The sequence below is a fragment of the Conger conger genome, chromosome 14, assembly GCF_963514075.1.
Source record: "Conger conger chromosome 14, fConCon1.1, whole genome shotgun sequence".
Classification (NCBI taxonomy): domain Eukaryota; kingdom Metazoa; phylum Chordata; class Actinopteri; order Anguilliformes; family Congridae; genus Conger; species Conger conger.
In genome coordinates this window covers 19,346,256-19,365,977 of record NC_083773.1, presented here as the reverse complement: position 1 = coordinate 19,365,977, position 19,722 = coordinate 19,346,256, and the positions used below count along the sequence as shown (strand labels likewise).

General features: G+C 43.8%; 1 protein-coding gene across 2 annotated transcripts in view; it reads right to left on the bottom strand.

The window, feature by feature from the left end:
- Positions 1 to 2,887: 2,887 nt before the first annotated feature.
- The window catches only part of nfasca (neurofascin homolog (chicken) a), a 99,936-nt gene continuing 83,101 nt past the window's right edge, over positions 2,888 to 19,722 (bottom strand). For both annotated transcript variants that reach the window (XM_061220486.1, XM_061220487.1), the window contains 5 exons: positions 19,582 to 19,704; positions 15,818 to 15,967; positions 14,632 to 14,763; positions 14,048 to 14,117; positions 2,888 to 7,384 (listed from right to left, as the gene is read on the bottom strand). In XM_061220486.1, the coding sequence (XP_061076470.1) occupies positions 7,156 to 7,384; positions 14,048 to 14,117; positions 14,632 to 14,763; positions 15,818 to 15,967; positions 19,582 to 19,704 (704 nt within the window). In that variant the 3' untranslated portion in view covers positions 2,888 to 7,155. The remainder of the gene's footprint in view (positions 7,385 to 14,047; positions 14,118 to 14,631; positions 14,764 to 15,817; positions 15,968 to 19,581; positions 19,705 to 19,722) is intronic.

Sequence of the window (19,722 nt, the reverse complement as noted above, 5' to 3'; positions counted from 1 at the left end):
CTCAACAGCAACTAAAAAACTAACACTACTTAGGTGTGAATCCTTTCACTAAGATTACCCTGGCAACTCACTAACTACAGTTTAGAGGAAATTAATTCAGAATAAAATCCATGTAAACGACCACAGTTCCTTACCGTGTTATTCTGGACAGGCACAGGCATGGCCACTTATGGCCTCCCCGGGGAACAGCTTGTGTGTTAAAGGGAGAGTGCCCTGACCCTTTCTGATGCCGCGCCGGAGCCGACATTAATATTTACAGGTCCCGCCGGAGAGAAGGGGAAAATGCATTCAGCGCTTTTTCAATAAAACATGTCGAGCGGACCTGCCCGGCGAAAAACGCACACTGATTTACGACGAGAGCATTTTTTTATTAATCTTATTCTGTTTTTATGTTTGTCACATCCATAAAGCAGGAACAGTGGCTGTCCGGTTTAATGGAAACGGTGTAGGCAAGCAGACAGCTCTGCATGAGGAGATGAATCATGGGCCTGAATTATGGATGCTTCAGGCGAGCAGACGACCAGACATCCACGGCCCTCAAAAGCTTCTCTCGCACCGGCTTCTGTTCCAAGTATCTCACCAGCCACTCACTCCTCAACACCACGCATTCACCTTAAAGCTGTCGCTGGGGTCAAACTCTTCACATTAATTAAATACTTAAACTATATCTTAGATACAGTATGTATGTGAATATTTTTTTCTAGACGTCCGCGTAAATCAGTGGAGTGATGATTTATGAGTGATTCGAGAGCTTAACGTAAACATGCATTATACAAAAGCTTATAGAGACGGCCTCTCTGTGGGCAGAAATGACTGGGCCCAGTGAGGGACATCAGTGGCGGTCTAGGGCCCGATGGCCACCAGGGGGCCCCCTAATTATTACAAAATTTGACCAGTCAGACCTCTCTCATTAACAAGGCGTTTCTGCCCACAGAAGCAGTCTTTTCATGCAGCGACCAACACAGACAGAGACACACAGAGACACACACAAGATTATGGCATCAATGACCAATTAGGAAACATGATAAAGCTCTCCTTAACAGTGAACAGAAACTATGGGCCAGGTTCACAGACGCAGATTAGTCTTAGTCCGGGACTAAATTGAGTTCTGTATAGACAATCTCCATTAAAAATGTAATTTAGTCTAGGACTAGGCTTAATCTGTGTTTCTGAAACTGGCCCTAAAGGAGGAGACATACAAAATCTACGTCTATGTCAGTCTGCAGATGGAGAAACAGCAACACACAGATGTGACTGATGCAACAGATTGGTCGAATGATACAAATTTCCAGTTTCTGTAGCGACACTGAATTATTTCATTCTTCCTTATTATTACCCGTCAGGCCTTAGGATCCACATACTGGTATGGCGGCTCCAGAGACTACGCACTTATATTTACCACTTTTATGTGAAAGTGATAACACCGACATAATGGCATTTTTACACTTTCCGCTGAAGTATGTGCCCCCCCCACCCCCTTAATTGCTCAGGGCAAGCAGCTCTTGAAACCTAAATTCCCCCCTTCCCCTCAGGAGACTGAAGTATATGAAGGCAATGCGCATTAGGCAGTCATGGTATTTCAATTTCATCTTCGGGGAGGCCATTCCATCAGGTTGAAATAAATTAAAATTTAACCTTTGCTTTCTGGAATTCCAGCAATTTATACCGGCAATGGACCTAAAGTAAGGCCAAAAAGGCAAGTTAGAGATGTACAATAGACACCCGTTTCATATCGCAGCATTCCTCTTGATTTTATTGAAAGTCATATCATTGGCGAAATGTTCATTGCTTCAGTCCGGCAGAGAAGCTGTCATATTGATTTTCATTCTCAAAGCGATAGGCCAGGCACACTCCGTTCTGCGCCAGAAGTGTGACGGGTAAAAAGAGACAAGCCTGAAATTTGAGCCCATACAAGCTTCGAGCACTGTAATGTCAAGCCTCTGAAAGCCCAAAAAGGCACAAATTAAAAATGAATGGTCTCTCAAAGGTCCCCATGTAATTTCATTAAATGTGGATATTGCTCACAGTATGAGTGGAAGCAATTTGCATATTACCCAGCATACACTATTGGAGATTTTTTGAATTATTTTTTTAAACGGTTAATATCAAAATAGTAACCACTTCACTGTATATATGAGCTTGACACTTTTCACACTCACATATTGAATGTAGGCATGGCAACACAGCTAAGTACGACTGAAGCAGATACATGGGTTTATGAAATCCTCTGGGCAAACAGCTGATGGGATTTCTAGCAGTGTTTGATGGGCATCAGCTGGAAGCCGCTCCACAGACATGTTTTAGATCCTCTTCTGACAGGGCACAGCTTCAGCGGGGTTTCAGAACTGGATTTTTTGATAAACGGAGACGGACGTTTCAAATCCCCTACAATGGGGAAAGCTCAGTTCTTTCTTTTAAGCTTTTACACAGAGGGCTACAGATCTCGACAGTAATTGTGGTTGTAATTAGGGTGGATTTTAATCTAAATTTAAAAGTCTGCGAAAGTTGGGGGGCCAAAACATGGAGTCCCTGCAGGATATCCAATCGTAATATAATAATTTGTCTCTGTTTGAAAAACAATGAACAGGCAATCAATTAGTAAGTCCTCTGACTGCTATAAAGGAAAGAATGATTGATGTGGAGAGATTTCTACCTAATGACTTATTTTAAGCAGACTTTCCTGACACACACATACACATATACACACACTCATTTGAGTCAAATATACAGTATGATATATTTCCAAGTTTCATCTGTAAAGTTATTGAAACACAGCTATAGACATGTAAACGTGATAAGCAGAAATGTTTCTGCAATGGTGTTTGTGTGTTTCATAGTGCGATTGAGTAGACGTCTCACAGCAACACAAGAAAGAGGTCAGGCAGTATAGAGAAAATGAAATGGCTTTACTATAAAGAAAGGCGGCTCTAGCGATTAGGGTCTGCCCCTCATCATACACGCATACATAATGAGTATGTTAATATGCCATTTTCCTCTTTTTCTGTTCATATCTCACGTACCGTTCCAACACTGTTCATCTTGCCTGTAGGACCAGTGTCTCAATGCTGCTAGGTACAGTAACATTTACAATAGAAAATAAATATAAATCAATATAAAACAATTCCCAAGGCTAAATATATGTATAGATATGTGTGTATGGTGGCAATAATAATAATAATAATAATGATAATAATAATAATAATAATAATAATGAATTAAGACATGAGGTTATTCAAATAGTAAGCATTTATGATGCATGTCCAAGTGTCCAGTAATTCATTTTAATTAATTTTATGCACTATTACTGTGTGTTACTTAAGACTGGTTCTTTTGGACTGGATCAGCACAACAGGCTAACAATGCACAACTGACATAGGTTATTCTTGACAAGTGATTACGTTCCTGTACTGAGGAACAGCCTAGCTTACGTAGCCATTATAAGCCCAGGTGAAAGGATATACAACTGGCCTTATCGGCAAATCGACACACACAGATCAAATCATTTCAGACAAGGACATTAGAAAAGAGTGAGGATGAACATGTACGCACGTCTACATTTTCAAGTGTCCTTTTTGGGGAAGAATTTGGAGAGCCTCAATCTTTCTGGGGTTGCGCTGGAGTGTACACGGGTTCAGAGTGTAGAGTTGAGGCAAATCCAGTTGTCCAAGGCAAGTTCAGGATGATGTGATAATGAGATAAAATCGAACTTCAATGTGGGGCCTCCTTCAGGGGGTGAGAGGTGGAAACAGACTCGCACCCCCACCCCCGTATGTCCGTGGGAAGGCCTGGGCGCACAGCCTGCACCAGCACATGGTCTGTTACCGTTTCAAAATCCCTGGGTCCGTTTGAGCTCCACAGAGTCCTCTGCACACAGCAGCCACAGTGCCAGAGACCCGAAACAAACAAACACCGAGGTGTCGAAATCCCCAAAAGAGTCTGGAGGATATTGCTTCTGAGGTTTTTAGAAAAGGAAAAGAGACACAGTGGAACAGGCACAGCATGACTGGGAGAGAGGGGATTTCACGGCTCAGGGGAAGATGAAGGCATCTCGAGGGACATCTTTGTTAAAAAGTGTGAGCGTACTGTAGGTCTGTGCACTGAGCCCTGTCATAAAGAGCTGTCACCAGGCCAGGTGAACCAGCAGGCGCGCTAGGTGAAAGGCATGATGGGACATGAGGGAGCACTGCCTCAGTGTAGTCTTAACCTTTTGTATGCTGAATAAACAGACATGAAACGCGTCAAAGACAAACATTTCTCTATTACCTCAGTTAACGCCTTTTATAAGGTTGTGATTTCTTTGTACCAGGTGCACACATAAAGATTATATATGCTCAATTATGGTCGTACTCGATATGTACATCTCCCAGGATGTTTGTTTCTACGATTTGTCAATTTCTTTAATTTTCTGGAGGCTTGGGAGCTGCTTTTTAAATAACCTCCTACACGCTAAAGGTGCCTAACGATGACATGGTGAAAAAACAAGGGCCAAATAACATAAATAAATAAAACTCAGGCACTGGGGAGGAATGCGGAGTCTAACTGCCAAGCTCTCCCGTGAAACCTCAATCTACACCACACAGAGGAGAATTCACATACACTCTCAGAAATAAAGTGACAGAGGAGCTACATTTTTGTTCTTCAAGGACCAAATTTCTCAAATCTCTTCCCTTTGGGTACAATGAACAAGTTTTCCAAGAAAAAAAGGTACAAATTAATTATATATTGCTGGCCAGGGTTGCAATTCTCATATCTTTATTTTTGAGAGTGTACAGTCTGCCACCTCAGTACACTTCATACTCTTAGTGGATGTAGGAACACAGTAAAATGTCCAGGGTCAATTCAGCTATACCAGAGTATATAGCGGCCAACTGGGATCATATGCACTCCATAAGAGTTGATTCAACACTGTGTACTGTGTACTTGTAAAAGTGTGTATGCAGCTTACATTTTCTTCTCACTACAACTTAATAAATAATTACATAGATAAAATATAGTAATTTTTTTTATCCCAGTTTCTATTTGTAACCAATAAATATAAAGAATATCTCATTTTTTGCATTGTGTCAAAGTCATAGAGTAAATTCTTAACATGTAATACAACAGTTATACAACAACATCAACAAGAACAACACTAGAGAGAAGCAACAGGTTTGTGACTGCAACATCGTTGTACAACAGAAGTTCCCATTGCCACGACGCTGCCTGCTATGACATAACTGGTACAATTTTGCTGAAACAGAAATGCATTAGGCAGACCAAATGTATATTTCTCCTCCTTAATGTGACACGGTAGTACAACAGTTGTTATTAAAATAATGTATTTGACCAATAATTCATAAATTAATATTGACATTATAAACAAAATGCAATTAATATATCATTCTAAATAAGGAAGGACGCCGTTTCATCCACAGAAATGTATTTGAGTCCTTCTGGATGGCCAGCTACACAATACTGGAACGGGCGTTAGTGATGAATGGTAGGGCTCACTGCCATCGGCTCCCCGGCTTGGACCTGCGTGTTTTACAGTGAGTCGTCTGCTGGGCAGTGCATAAACCATGCTCCAAATACAGGGAGCACATAAGCATCTTCGGGTGGCTAATCGCTGGGAGATATCAACTGTAATTTCCGAGGAACATCAGAGGCATCGAATATTTAGCTTTTCTGTGCGGTGGCCTTTTTGACATCGACGTTTCTAAAGCATACTCCATAGCATACTCCAGTGAAATACTCCCCAGGCAGATTATGACCTAGTGTCTTAAGATATATAGATATATAGCAAATACACTCTTGTATCACTGTTCAGCCTACAGCTCCCTGCCTGTCTGAACGGCGGAGATTACGCGACTGTAGTATATTTAATCTTCAAGAGCTAAGAGTAATTATTCTAGGGAAATACAGACATGTTCTTGACCTCTGGCAACAAGATTTCTTTCAGATCAAAATGAATATTGATCGCTATTCAGCCGTGCAATAAAAACAAGAAGTGGGAAAAAAAAGCATTGCTTGCTTTTCTACAACAAAGTCAACAGGAATTACCAATATGCCGGTACACTCCAACCCTATGAAGACTTGCAGGCTGATGCTAATGGATCAGTCCTGGGACCGTACCCTCGTATGTCGGGCAGAACGCCTTCAGCTCCAGGGCTAAATATGGGTCACAGCGGAGCTAGGCTAAGAGTCAAAAAATATGGAGAGCTACCCACTAGGTGGCCAGAAACACTTTGCACCTTTTTGCTACTCTCTTTGACCTCTGTTGTGACTTGCACTAGAAGACTACCATGCTTTAGAATAATATCTCATATTAATATTGTTTTTTTTTTTCCTTTTACAGGGAAAGGCAGGCAGTCCAGTCTAGCAAAGGCAGGTGGCCACAGTGATTATGCTACAGCAACAGCCATTAAAATTCTCTACAGACTGGACGAAAGCGAACAAAAAGACTACACATACCATTATGTACCATAACATTCTGAGAAAGAAAACAGATTTGTAACTGGATTTCTAGTGCTGCCAAGAAAAAAAACAACAACAAGGAAGTGAGAGATTTTGTAACCCGAAATGAACAAAGCCATTGGATGGTAGTACAGAGTGCATAGTTTTGAAGGGCACAGATATGTGCCGGCACTGTTTCTTTCCTTATTCAATTTATCAACCAGGAACCAAGATCTTTCATTATGAATATATCAATATGATAAACCCATGCCAGTATCCTGGTGATAGGATGGCTTGTACCGTACAACTGATATGTTAACAGATCTGGCAATTTTACACTCCTTTCTTTTGAAGCTAGCAACAGAGAAGGAGGGGAGAAAGGGGAGAGTAAAACAAACAAAAGAAATTGGCAGAAAAAGCAAAGCCACACAAAATGGTTGAAAACCCCCAACGTTTCCTCCTCCTCCACTTACGTGGTCCTTTCAACCCCGCCCCCTGAAAAGTACACCAAGGTCTGTGCAGGGGAAGAGGAGTGTGGGGAGACAAGGTACTGGTTCTGGCTCCGAAAAAAAAAAAAGTCACCTTTGCAGGCCAATTTGTCACGTCCTCCACTCCTGTACACTGAAGGTGGGATTGACCCTTAGGGGGCGTGGGAGTTTGTGGCCTCCCGGCGTTGGGTTGGTTGTGTGTGTGTGTAGATGTGTCCTCCCCTGGGGGGCGGTGCTATGCCAGCGAGTAGATGGCGTTGACGGGGGAGGTGGCCTCGGAGCTCTCGTTGCCCTCCGTCTCCTCCTTGTCCTTCTTGACGGTGTACTGGCCGATGAAGGAGCCGTCCTCGTTGAACTGGCCGTCCCCGCCCTCGCCGTAGTCCACCAGGCTGTCGTCGCTCTCCTTCACGTTCCCGTCCAGCGAGGCCTGGCTGCCCTGCAGGGGCTTGTTGTCCTCGTCACTGCTGCAGTGAACAGGGACAGGGGTCAGAGGTCAGGGGGGCAAAGGTCGGAGGTCAGGATGGGAAAGGTCGGCGGTTTGCCCCTGGTCTTTTACTGGAGGTTTTTGGAGGGAACAAAGCTACTGACAAATAACAGGTTTGGTGAAGGGGTGGCAGTGTGGTAACCGGAGAACTGCAGCTTTAATTTCCACGCAGTGAACTGTCTTTGGACCCTCAACCATGATGCTGTACTTAACCTTGTGAAACTTCAGCAAACATTCATAATAAAAAATTTTTTTAAAAGGATTATAAGGCATCTTACATGTAGCAACATACAAAACAAATGGGTCAAATACACTTAAATTGACCCATATATGACTAAAGATTTAACAGAATATGTTACTAAATTGACTTCATAGGTCATTCTGTTTGGTATAGAAATAAACCCTTTGTGACTAACTGTATGTAGAGAAACCCATTGCTGGACCCTCAGACATTGGTGATTTCAGCTCGACTAGTTTTGAAAAGTGTACAAAAGGAATTTCAAAACTTCCACTAAAACCTGAATAGGTTAAAAAACTGACAAAACACAGCAATCCTTTTTGATTTTTTTTAGAGAACATGTAATCCTGGATTTAATGAACCCATATATTTCATGAAACCATCTCAAGGGTAAAATGTTTAAATATAGCAAATGATTAATAAGGGAGGCTTTTTTACAGCATGGCCCTTTATCTTCAGATGACATAGCTTATTTAATCAAAACTGCAATTTAAAAATAAGGAGCACTGGGCGAGAACAAAAGCACTAATCCTATTCAGAGATTAAGATTATTGCTCTGTATAAAAACAAATAGAAACTACTTTTAATTAAATGGGTACATTTTAACCTTCACTAATAATGCAGTAACTGAAGCCTGCATTTCCATATTACAACTACAAACTCTCATCTCAACCAAATATAATAACATGTTATTTTCTTTCCCCTAAATAATGTCATGATCGAGAGAATCATGATTAGGGTGAAATCAATAAAAGTCTAAGGAAAAAACCCCCACAAAAGAACAGAAAGAAATCATTCAGCTGTAAAAAAGAATAATAAAAACCCTTCTTAATACATTACCACTGTACATTTTACAGTCACTGCAACAAAAGGCATTGAAAAAGTAAACAAAAAAGTAATTATACTGGGATGAATTTAATCTTGCAGGGGAGCAGTTATAGTTCTCTAATCTTGCATTCTGGAACAGCATGCTGTGCCACAGTCTTATTCACCTGCGGGGGGGGGGTTATGGAGCATCATACAGAATGGCAAACAGCCTTCTGGATCAAACAGGCAAGCCAAGATTAATAAAATATCCCATAAGCAAACAAGTGCTGCAGTGCTAGCAGACGTAGATGCAAGAGTTGGTTAAAGATTTTAGTTTTTCCATCGCTCGTATTGAAGGGGGGGTGGGTCCATTTTAGTGTGACCCTAATTGCAGAACTGCGAAGCAGGTAAATTTTAAAACCCGGGAGAGGTCACCATAGGTTACCAAGGTTACCAGGAGACAGGGCTCTCCACATGCAACATGCCAGGTTACCATGACAACCGGATAAATGGGCAACAGAGGTCAGACCAAATAGCAATCTATGACAATAAAAACACCACCTGGTACCTCTGGCCACAAAGGGCAGGCTCATTCACCTTTTTTATCAGAAATATAACACACCATGGTGCAGATTCAATGGCATTTCACAGAGCAAAAGACTGGAAGATACCGGTGAGAATAAAACAAAAAAATGCACCGATTTATTGTTTAGTTTTAATCGATTAATCTGCGGGAGGGCAGTAAGTTCAGTGTTAATGTGTTAATCACGCTTTCATACCGTACGTACCGTCTGAAAGGACGAACAGGGACACATTTTCTCCTAAAACACGCATCCAAATAAGAACATTTATTATGCAAAACCTAGACTAGCAGCCACCCCCCTTGTTCATTGGCTTTCTTATGACATACAGTGCGTCCAACCTGATAAACACCCTGGAAACATGGGACTGGTAAAAAGTCTGATGTACTCTGAAAAACAAATGTGCTGTTCTCAATACTGTCCAATCTAGCCAATTGTCCACATCTGAAAATGACACTTTTTCAAATGTTTTCAAATGATTCAATAACATTTTAATAACAGTTTTGTAGCTCTCGCTGAATAAGCCTTATGTCCTAAGAGACTCTACGAACAGAGGGGTGTTCTTCAGACAAAACCTAAAACCCAACAGTCTGGGCTACTAAACCTTTAGGATTATGTTCATTACTGTGGTCTGACTAAAATGTAATGACGAGATTTTTTTATATGGAATACATGTTGATTTTGGTGACAGTGATGGTTTAGTCACTATCATTTTTGATGTCAAGAATACATGTGGGAGTGGGAGAAGCTCTCATTTTTGTTAGGTGGAGAATTTAGAAACAATGTGATGATACATGAATTAAAGACTAATCGATTAAAACGTGTTGCAAAAATAATAAAAATAATTATCCATAACAATTAAGAAAATAATAATTCCAGGGAGCTGAATGTGCATCTTGGGGTTAACATCTCAGGATTTGCGTTAGGATGCTGTTACGATTCTCTTGTCATACCTTTCCAGAGACCTGCGTTTGTCCAATGGGAAAAGAACACATCAGAAACAAGGGTTGGAATAAAAGAAAGAGAAAAAATATATAGTGAGCAATGAAGAAAGTAGAAATAACCTTAGAGAAAGAGAAAGAGAAAGAGAAAGAGGGAGAGGGAGAGAAAGAGAGAAACACCGTAGTGTCACTGCAGTGGTATTCTGTGATGTTAATACCACATCGCGAGCAGGAAGGTCAGGTGACCGACCCCATTCTGGGAGGGCTCTCTGTCAGTAAAGGGCACAGGAAGATAAAATGCCACACAAAGATGTCTGCACATTGTGAGAATACAGCACCTTTCAAAATCCTTTTCATTTCAACACGGCCTTTTTTCTAAAGTTTATTCAATTCTTTCCTCATTTGTTTTCTCCGGCAATATGTTCACATTTAACATTCATCTCCATTAAGAATATGGAAATGAAAATGTGAATAACTTTGTACAAATTTGTTTTTGAAAATGAATTTTTCCAAGTATAATTTTTAGGCTGTATTTTCAAGATATTATTCAGACCTTTGTGTACAAAGACCTACAGATGTGAACATGTACTAATTTCACTTAAACACACATTTTTCACTCAAACCAAATACATCTGAAGTTGCAGTGAGTGTGGAAACTGACAGTCCTCATTTCTATATACGTCTTGCGCAAAACCAAGACAAAATAGTCTAGCAGTGCAATATCAAAATACGTTGTTTTTCAAAAATTTCAACAGTGTAGGCATGCATCAGCGAAGAAGGCATTCACCACTGTGTTCATCCAATCACCGCACAGGAAGTGGATCAGTCCCACACCTATCAATACACATGCAAAAAACTAAAAGCCCAAACACTGGAACTTCAATGATTATCTGGTGCAGTTGTGTTTGCAGTCTACTGTAACGGAGTCTCACTGCTCTATGCCGAATATTCATTCAGGGGTGTCAAACACAGCCAAAATTCTTCACTGCGGTCACAGACGGACATCATTTTGTCTCTCCTTATTTCAGATCTTTATCCTAAGACAAATTACGTTTAAATGTCAGCCACCAAACATAAAAAAGAAAGAGAAGGTAGTAAATTAAACAAAGGCACCGCGCTGAGCACATCGAAAGCCGCAGTCTTTCAAAAACTCAAACTTTATTCGCCTGGGCCGGTCCGTGACACCTCCAGATAATTGATCGCTCCTTTCTTCTGAAGGCGCTTTGCTAAGAATTCAATACCTACCAAAGATGCAGGAAGGCCAGTGATAGCACTGTAAATCAATGGGGTATTGATCAAAAGCATCTCAATTACATTAATAAAGCTGAATTGAAGCCACAGCAGTGGGTTGATGGGCAGGGGGGTTGGTGGGGGTTAAACAATGCATATCTTTGTGTTTGACACCCCTGGGAGATGGGGGAGGACTAGGCTGACCAGCTCTGATCTTGGATGGGGAAGAAGGGGGATCGTGGCCCTGCTATAGACATGCTCGGGTTCGATAAAATGCCGTGCCAAGACCGAGTACCTGTTCTCATTCTCATTCTCATCATTCCTGTATGTTAAAGCAGCCATTGAGGGAGGGAGAGAGGGATAGCCGTAAGGTCAGAGGTTAGTGTAAAGACAGAGACACAATCTGCAGGACACGCCATAGATCAATCTACAGTAAGACGGATATCAATCCTCAGGAAGAGATAACAGCACTGCATGGGGTAAATACAGTTGTACACAAGAGCTGGGCGATAGACTGAAACCGTAATCATCACATTTAAAAGGACTGCCAATCAGCAGGCTGTACAGCTTCCATGTGACCTATGTTTTCTGTCAACCACACAGAAGCTGCATGGCCTTAATGCTGATTGACTATGATGGCCATAGCAGTTACTGAATTCAATAATGATCACTGTAGTGCTTCACCCAGCCCAACTGTACCCCATTCCCACATATTCACTGCAGACCATGCACCTCAAGATTCTGTTGAGCTACTGCAACCACCAGACAAGCGATTACCACTGCAGACTAAAATAGATCAGTGTTTCATCTTCCATCCAAAGGTATAACTGATAAAAATGTGCACTACTCTTTGACAACTGTGTCCTTTATCAAGCTGCAGCCTCAAACACTGACTGTGAGAACAGACAATGCATCAGTCATGTCCAAGTGCAGTCAAAGAAATGAGGAATAGATTTATCAAAACTTTTTTACAGGACTGATATCGTGTCCGCTCGTGTCCGCTCACCCCAGCTGTATTTTAGGCCACACTGGTCAACTGCAATGTGTTTGTACAAGATCATTTGTCCAGTTGTTTTTTTCCACTGGATTGGTGAAATCACTGAGGAAGGGCAGCATTGGCAGGCACTGAAGAACAGAGTGGTAACATGGTAATTCCAGACAACCTGGAGGTGAGGATGAAGTATACAATGGCAGGTGTAATTAAATCTGTCAGGGGGGCTGACCCATGGCTAAAAAGCGAGGCTTGAGCAGTTGGGATTCTCCGGGCCGGAGGTGGACCTCCGCTGGGAGGGAAATGAAGCACACTGCTTGATCTGAAGAAGTGTGAACGCAGGAATAGAAAGGAGGCCCCAGGACAGAGAGGTCATTATTCACACTTCCAGGGCAGTTTGGGCGCGATCGATACCCCCTGGAGCCCCTCCTAATACCCCTCCTGCCCCTGACGGCACATGTTCTACAGCATGACAGGACCTTCTCAATGTCTGCTAGGCTGAAAAATAAGTCTTCTTACTGCTTATGGGAGTCTAGCCTGGAAACACTCAATGATCAGGAGGAAGTATCAACAGACACGTTTAGAAGTAAAATACCATCTTTGAACCTCGGCCATGTTTAATAACATATCATATCATTGTTATGCCGATGACAACCCACTCTTTCTCTCCTTTCCCCCATCAGACACACAGGTATCTACCTGTATCTCCGCCTGCCTGAGAGACATCCAGAGCTGGATGGGCAACCACCATCTAAAGCTCAACCCAGGTAAGACGGAGGTAATCTTCATCCCTGCTCTAACCTCTCCCTTCTCTGATTTTTCCATCTCACTAGGGGATACCACAGTGACCTCATCCCCTAGTGCAAGAAACCTTGGAGTGGTGACGGACAACAGGCTGTCCTTCTCCGAAAACATCGCTACGGTGACTCGGTCATGCAGGTTCTTCCTGTACAACATCCGGAGAATTTCTGCCGACCCTTTCTCACCACCTACTCCACTCAGCTCCTTGTCCAAGCAATGGTCCTGTCCCGCCAGGACTATTGCAATTCTCTGCTGGCTGGCCTTCCAGCATCTGCCATCAGACCCCTACAACTGATCCAGAACACTGCAGCCCCTCTGGTATTCAATGTTCCCAGACATTCACATGTCACCCCCCTACTCAGCAACCTCCACTTGGCTGCCTGTTATGGCTCGCATCAAATTTAAAACTTTGGTGCTCGCATACCAGGCAGTTAAGGGATCAGCCCCTGTATATATTCAATCACACATCAAGACCTATACACCAGCAAGACCCCTCCGTTCTGCCACTTTGTGCCGTCTGGCGCCTCCCCCTCGCCACACCTGCACTTCCCGCTCACAACTGCTGTCTGTCCTGGCCCCACGGTGGTGGAATGACCTCCCAGTGGATGTCAGAACGGCAGAGTCTCTGACCTCTTTCAAGCGCAGACTGAAGACTCATCTCTTCAGGCTACACCCTTCCCTCCCTAACACACCACCATGATTAGCCTTATATATGCCATAGACTGTAATGGCACTTATATAGTTGTATAGATGTTGTTTTTTGTATTAGTTATTATATTGTTGTACTTGGGGTATTCTAGCTGCCAACTGTGGTATGCTAGTTTGGAAGTTGATGTATTCTTCAAGGGTTCCGATTATATCTGTATGTTTACACTAGGACTCGGAACTGTACTGTCCTCTCAGGTCCTCTTCGCACTTGTACTTGTTTGATCTGCACTTCGTTGTACGTCTCTCTGGATAAGAAGGTCTGCTAAATGCCATGTAATGTAATGTAATGTAATAAGGGACACTAAATGCTTTTCAGGTATTATCGATAATACGTTGGAGTACCTACCGATAATCGAAAGACCCATCCTGATCTTTCTGATCAACTGCGTCCAATGGGAGATCCTTCTTATCTCGCACTGTAGGGAAACAGGAGAAAGAAAAAAGGCCAGAAAATTATGATTTTTATTATTATTATTATTATTATTATTATTTCTAGGTGGATAGTGGCAGGAGGGAATATTTGTGGACTCAAAGATGACATTCCTGCAACAAGAGTAAAACACGTTGAGCACATATTGGTTCACAAAGTATGACGACTTGATTTCTTGGAAGATAGTAGATTGTAGCAGAGATTACAGTGGAGATGTGGTTCAGTTTGTATTTGAATATTCGGTTTAAATGTTCAGTTCAGAAAAACTGAAAATGGCTTTGCTGCAAGGACTTTAAAATAGCCTTTTGAGGAAATTTCAACATCATATGACTAATTAATGCTCTCAGCCACACGGTATAAGGTGTACTCCTTTGTATTTTACCCCTACCACAGACTTCCAAAACATTCCTCCTAAATAATGCACACATTCTGTAAGCCATTAGCATATCATAGACTAATGGAAACAGCTGTAGCAAATGCAGGCGAGAGTGGGAGCATACCTGGGTACTTTCCCCCGCGACTCCTCTTGATGAAGCAGACGATGAGGAGGATGAGGACGAGCAGGGCGATGGCGCACATCAGCCCGATGAACCAGCCCTGCGTGGCGATGTCCACTTCGTCCTTAATGAAGGCTGCAGGACACACACACACACACACACACACACACACGGGTGGGGAAGAAGGAGGTAAGTGGGAAACATGGGGAAAGAGAGAGAGAGAAAGAGGAGAAATGAGATTCTGTCACTTGGCTTCGATCGGTCTGCCAGCAGACAAGCAGCGGACCGCAACGAAGGTACGAATGTGACCTAAACCAGGCATTTTTTAACCAACATTTTCAACCCATTTAAGTTCACAATGATGGAGGTAATGAACAGGGTGCAAACACACACACACTGCTCCACAGTCGCTCCCTTGGCTTGGGTACAGCAGGTTCCACTTCAGCTCCATAACCAGTCCAACCATAAGAGATGATTTTTTAAAATGTTGGTTTAAAATTAATATGCATGCACTTCACACTTACTGCATCTACAGACGAGCGATTCCACATAGCGTTACACTTCATGTCAATACACAGACAGCTGCTTCTAAGCAGCTTCAAACTATTTACTGATGAGAATGAATTTCTCCGATTCCTGACCCTTCAGGCGGGTAATGAAATCATCATTTAGTATTCATGAACTTGAGCTGCATTGTTGAAGTCTGCTGAAGAGGAATCAGACTCTTCGAAGCAATCAGGATGGGAGGCAATTAAACTCAACGCGCCGAGGCTTATGAAACTGCATGTCGATTTTTAACCTTTGTGCTCCGCTTTCTGTCCCGAACGAGGCCTGTCAACCCTGCCCCAGAAACACCCAAAACCGAAGGCCTCCCCACCATCAGCAAAGGCCCTCTACCCTTCGACGTACAGTGCACCCAATCCCAAAATGGCGGCAATGGTTGGAATGAAAGGACGGCAAGACGGCAGGACTCCATCTTTATTACCAACATAGCCGCCATTTCACACAGCGGCGGACCTCAATAATGCTCAACCGTCATGGCTGACCTTGCGCATTGAAGCTGGCCGGAGACAAAGCAAAAAGGGTCAGGTTGGGTGGGGGGGAGGGGGTGCTGACCTATTGACTCCCCCCCCACTTCCCCATTCGACCATGCTGAGCCCCCTGCCCTATCCACCATGGCCTCCCTCACCTGGGCTGGTCTCAAAGCTGACGGATTTGCTGGTGATAGCGAGGTGGTCATTGGAGAACACTCGAAGGCGGTACTTGGTGCCCTCGGTCAGTCCCTCCAGCTTTACCCGCCGCTGGTTTCTGACCGGCACTTTCCTCTTAGTCCCGTTACCTTGGGGGAGGAGGGGAGGGGGGAGACACAAGAGAGGCGCCGATCAAGCGGAGGGCTGGACCCCCCGACGACGCAAGCTGGCCGAGAGTTTAGGCGAGACCGACGTCACCCTGGTTCATGCAGGTAACTGAGACAGCAAGGGTGCCACCCCTCCCCACAGCCAAACTGTACAGCCTCAAATCACAAGGTGTCTACCAACTGCAGGACCAATCAAATCTGCCAGTAGTTTCTGTGAGAAGGGATTTGTCCATGGGTAAAAGTAACTGCAGCCCATTCAGACTAGGACATCAAAGTCTGCTGTGAGAGAAGGTTGTTCAAACGTAAGTTTTTGTGTTCCTTACTCAAGCATATAGCAGCCTGCCTACGTGATCTCAGGAGAGGAACAGGGAAGCTATTTTCAGCGGGAGTGGAAAGAACGGTTCTGGGAGCAGGTGTGTGGCAGCACAGACACTGCACATCGTACATACATTTTAACATTTTAACATTTTCATTTTCAGCAAGTGGAATGGTGCAAGCTGTGGCATCTGCTGCTGAGGCACACCAGATGCACGTGGAGTAATCGCATTCTCCAGTCACACGTGCGCCTCTCTCCTGAGAATCACCAGGCACTCTGAAAAGGTAGAGTTACCTTCTGGGGGAGGGAGGGGGGCACACCACTTCTCAATTACCTGCATACAGGTTTTCATCTGAGTCCAATCAATGACTAATATGAACCACTGGCGTCGAGAATACCATGGAAGCCAGCAGACACTATGGCTCTCCAGGACTTCGGTTCGACACCAGTGGCCAACAAGTAACAATCCACTTGATGTAGCCGGGCAAGACAGAGCAGCTTTCAGGCGGAACTCACCACATGAGCAGCGTACGTCCTCTATGACATAATGAGCAGATGACATCATCACAGCGGACATGGTGGTGTTCCATGGGCATGCAAGGCGATCATGGAAGGACGAACGAAAAGCGGTTCATTAAGCTGCCGAAAAGCACCCCCCCCCCCCCGGAGAGCAGGCTTTCCCCACAGCTGAACCCATGACCCGGTCACATGACACACCTTTCTGATCAGGGTGGGGCGGGAAAGGCACATTTAACCGAGTTAAGTCATTGCGTTATGGAGACCGCAGCGAAGGACACACTGTTCCAGCGGAGATCGGAGCGAGACTAATCAGAGTAGAGCGCCATTCCAAGCAAGCGACCCGAGGCGGTCTGGATGGAAAAGAGACACAAGGCGGTCCGGATGGGAAAGGGACTCAAGGCGGTCCGGATAGGAAAGGGACACAAGGCAGTCCGGATGGGAAAGCATGGAATTGTCGGGCGTTCCTCATCTGCGTGAGGAGTCATGCTCACAGTCAAGCCAGGGCGCCATCGTAAAAGTCAGAAAAGCTACGCACTGTGAGAGCAGCAGTACAGTCAGAGAGCCCCCGTGTGGAGGGTGTTAGTGGTCATGCAACATGCAGCGTCTGAGACATGGGGTGGAAGGGCCAACTAACAGTTTACAGGAAGTCGGGGGTAGGGTCATCCAACAGGCAGGTGAGGTCCCAGTGCTATATTTCCATAATAGCCTTTTACATGATCCATCCCCAACTGCAGCTATACTATAGTAAGGACTAAAACTGATCCAAACTTAGGAAGGTGGGTGGTGGGTTGGTGATGGGGAGGTGTGTATGTAGGTAGAAGGTAAATGGGGGCCAGGGGGGGTTGACATACTCTGATTTGCTTAACTGTATTTGTAAGTACCCAAGTACCTAACAGAACATTTAACTGAAAACACACACAGAGGTGAGAGAAACGGCCAGTCAGTGGACTGAGCTGATCATGTCTACCTCTGACTGCATCTGGCCAACGCATCACTGAGCAGACTTTCTGCTCAGGCAAACGTCCATCCTCAGACAGTGAAAGTGGATTATCGATACGCCTCCAGATATGACCTTGAGCCGGAGAAATTAACTGAACCTCGCTGGCACTGCCTCCCTCCCCCAAATTGAACAGCCTCGAGACACAAACGCAGGACCGATCAGATCTGCCGGTGGATTTTGTGAGGAGAGATTAGTCCTGTTCTGAAATACTGCTAAAAGCTGAGCACCAGTGAAACAGCCACAGCTGGAAAGCAGGAGGGAGGGGGGCATGCTGAACGGCCATGACCAGGAAGAGAAGAACATATTCAATCCAACTGCAATGCGGATTACGGTCAGCTTTGAGTGGTGAAAACACATACCCCAGCGTGAATGGGAACAACAGAAGTTCCCCCTGCTGCCCTGAAAAAAACAGCTCAAGCTAGGTTTTGAAACTGCTGGCAGCTAGTCATTTCAAGCTGGCCATAGCTGGGTTTTATGACAGGGCATTTCATTTTACAGTAATTGGAATGAACTAAAATTAAAATAAAAGAGTAGTAACACTTTTGTTACTGTGTTACTAAAAGGAAAAATTACACTGCGGTCAGATTGAATAATCTCAAAAGACTCAGTATTGGATGTGAATTAGCATGTCTTCGGTGAGGTTCATTTGTACTTGAAAGTATCGCTTATTTTTCCCCAAATTATAATGAAAGTTTTGAAGCCAGAAGATTTGTTCAACATACAGAAAAATGTTAATATAACCCCCTGGTCAGATAGGTATTTATGAATACATCTCCATACATGGTTTCTAAAGGGAACTTTTACAGATGTCAAGGAAACACTCCTGTTGGGAAAATGAGTTTTGAAAATTCACTGAGAAAATGTGACAGCTCACTCCCTGCAATGTACAGGGGAGTAAGTTGTTGAAACTCATCAGAGATCCAGTCTTCACAAGAAAACTGTGATAAACTCTGATCTGGATAGGCCAATGTCACGTTGATCTCAGTTTAGCTGCATCTCTGAATGCAGATTATAACATAATCATGGGACAGACTAGAATGGGAATCCCATCCGGACAGCTTGGTTCCTTAAGCCAGTGGTCCTGAGAGTCATGAACAGCCTGAGGCCCGAGCCCCCGGATCCATTAGGGATTGCCAAATGGGGCACTGAAGACACAAAACATACTCGTGCAATACAGGATCTCCCACAATTCTCATCAAATGTTAAAGGCCCACACGCATCAGAATTCCCCACCTGCTTTTAGCACCTGAAACGCTCACAAAACGTTTACAAAGAGCAGTTTATATAAAACGACCCTAACCCCTCCCCCTCTGCCTCCTGTGGTTTTCTCTCTGTGTTAACATTTAGAAACATCTCTAATAATTATGCAAAAACATACGTCATGTCACAAGGGAAAGCTGCTTCACAAACAGCTTTGAGAAATTGCAGTCAGATATGCGTACTTCTAGAAAAATATGGATGATATGGAAAGCACAAAAACAAGAGAAAATATGCGTGTGGGCCTTTAATGGCAGTTGGGTGACAGTGACACTATAAAGTATAGGTTACCTAAAAATAGTTTCCAAAATAACTATTTATAACTAATATTGTCAAATTGCAGGTGTTTTAGTTTACAAAACCAAATGTTATGTTCTTGGCTATTTTGCCCTACGCTGGTGTCAGAAATCTGAGAAACACTGGCTTTGCGTGTAAGGCTCCCTTTAGAAACACCTCGCACAACATGTCCCCACTTTCATTCAACCCGTCACGTCTCTTCCTTACTGTCCAGAGTGATCTCTACCACAAATTCACAGTTGTTGGGGGGGTAGTCGTGATTCCAGCTGACGTTAGCATAGTCACTGTTAGCGTCCACCGTCAGATCCCAGATCTGTGTCCCGGCGCTGGCTACACAGGACACAGCGG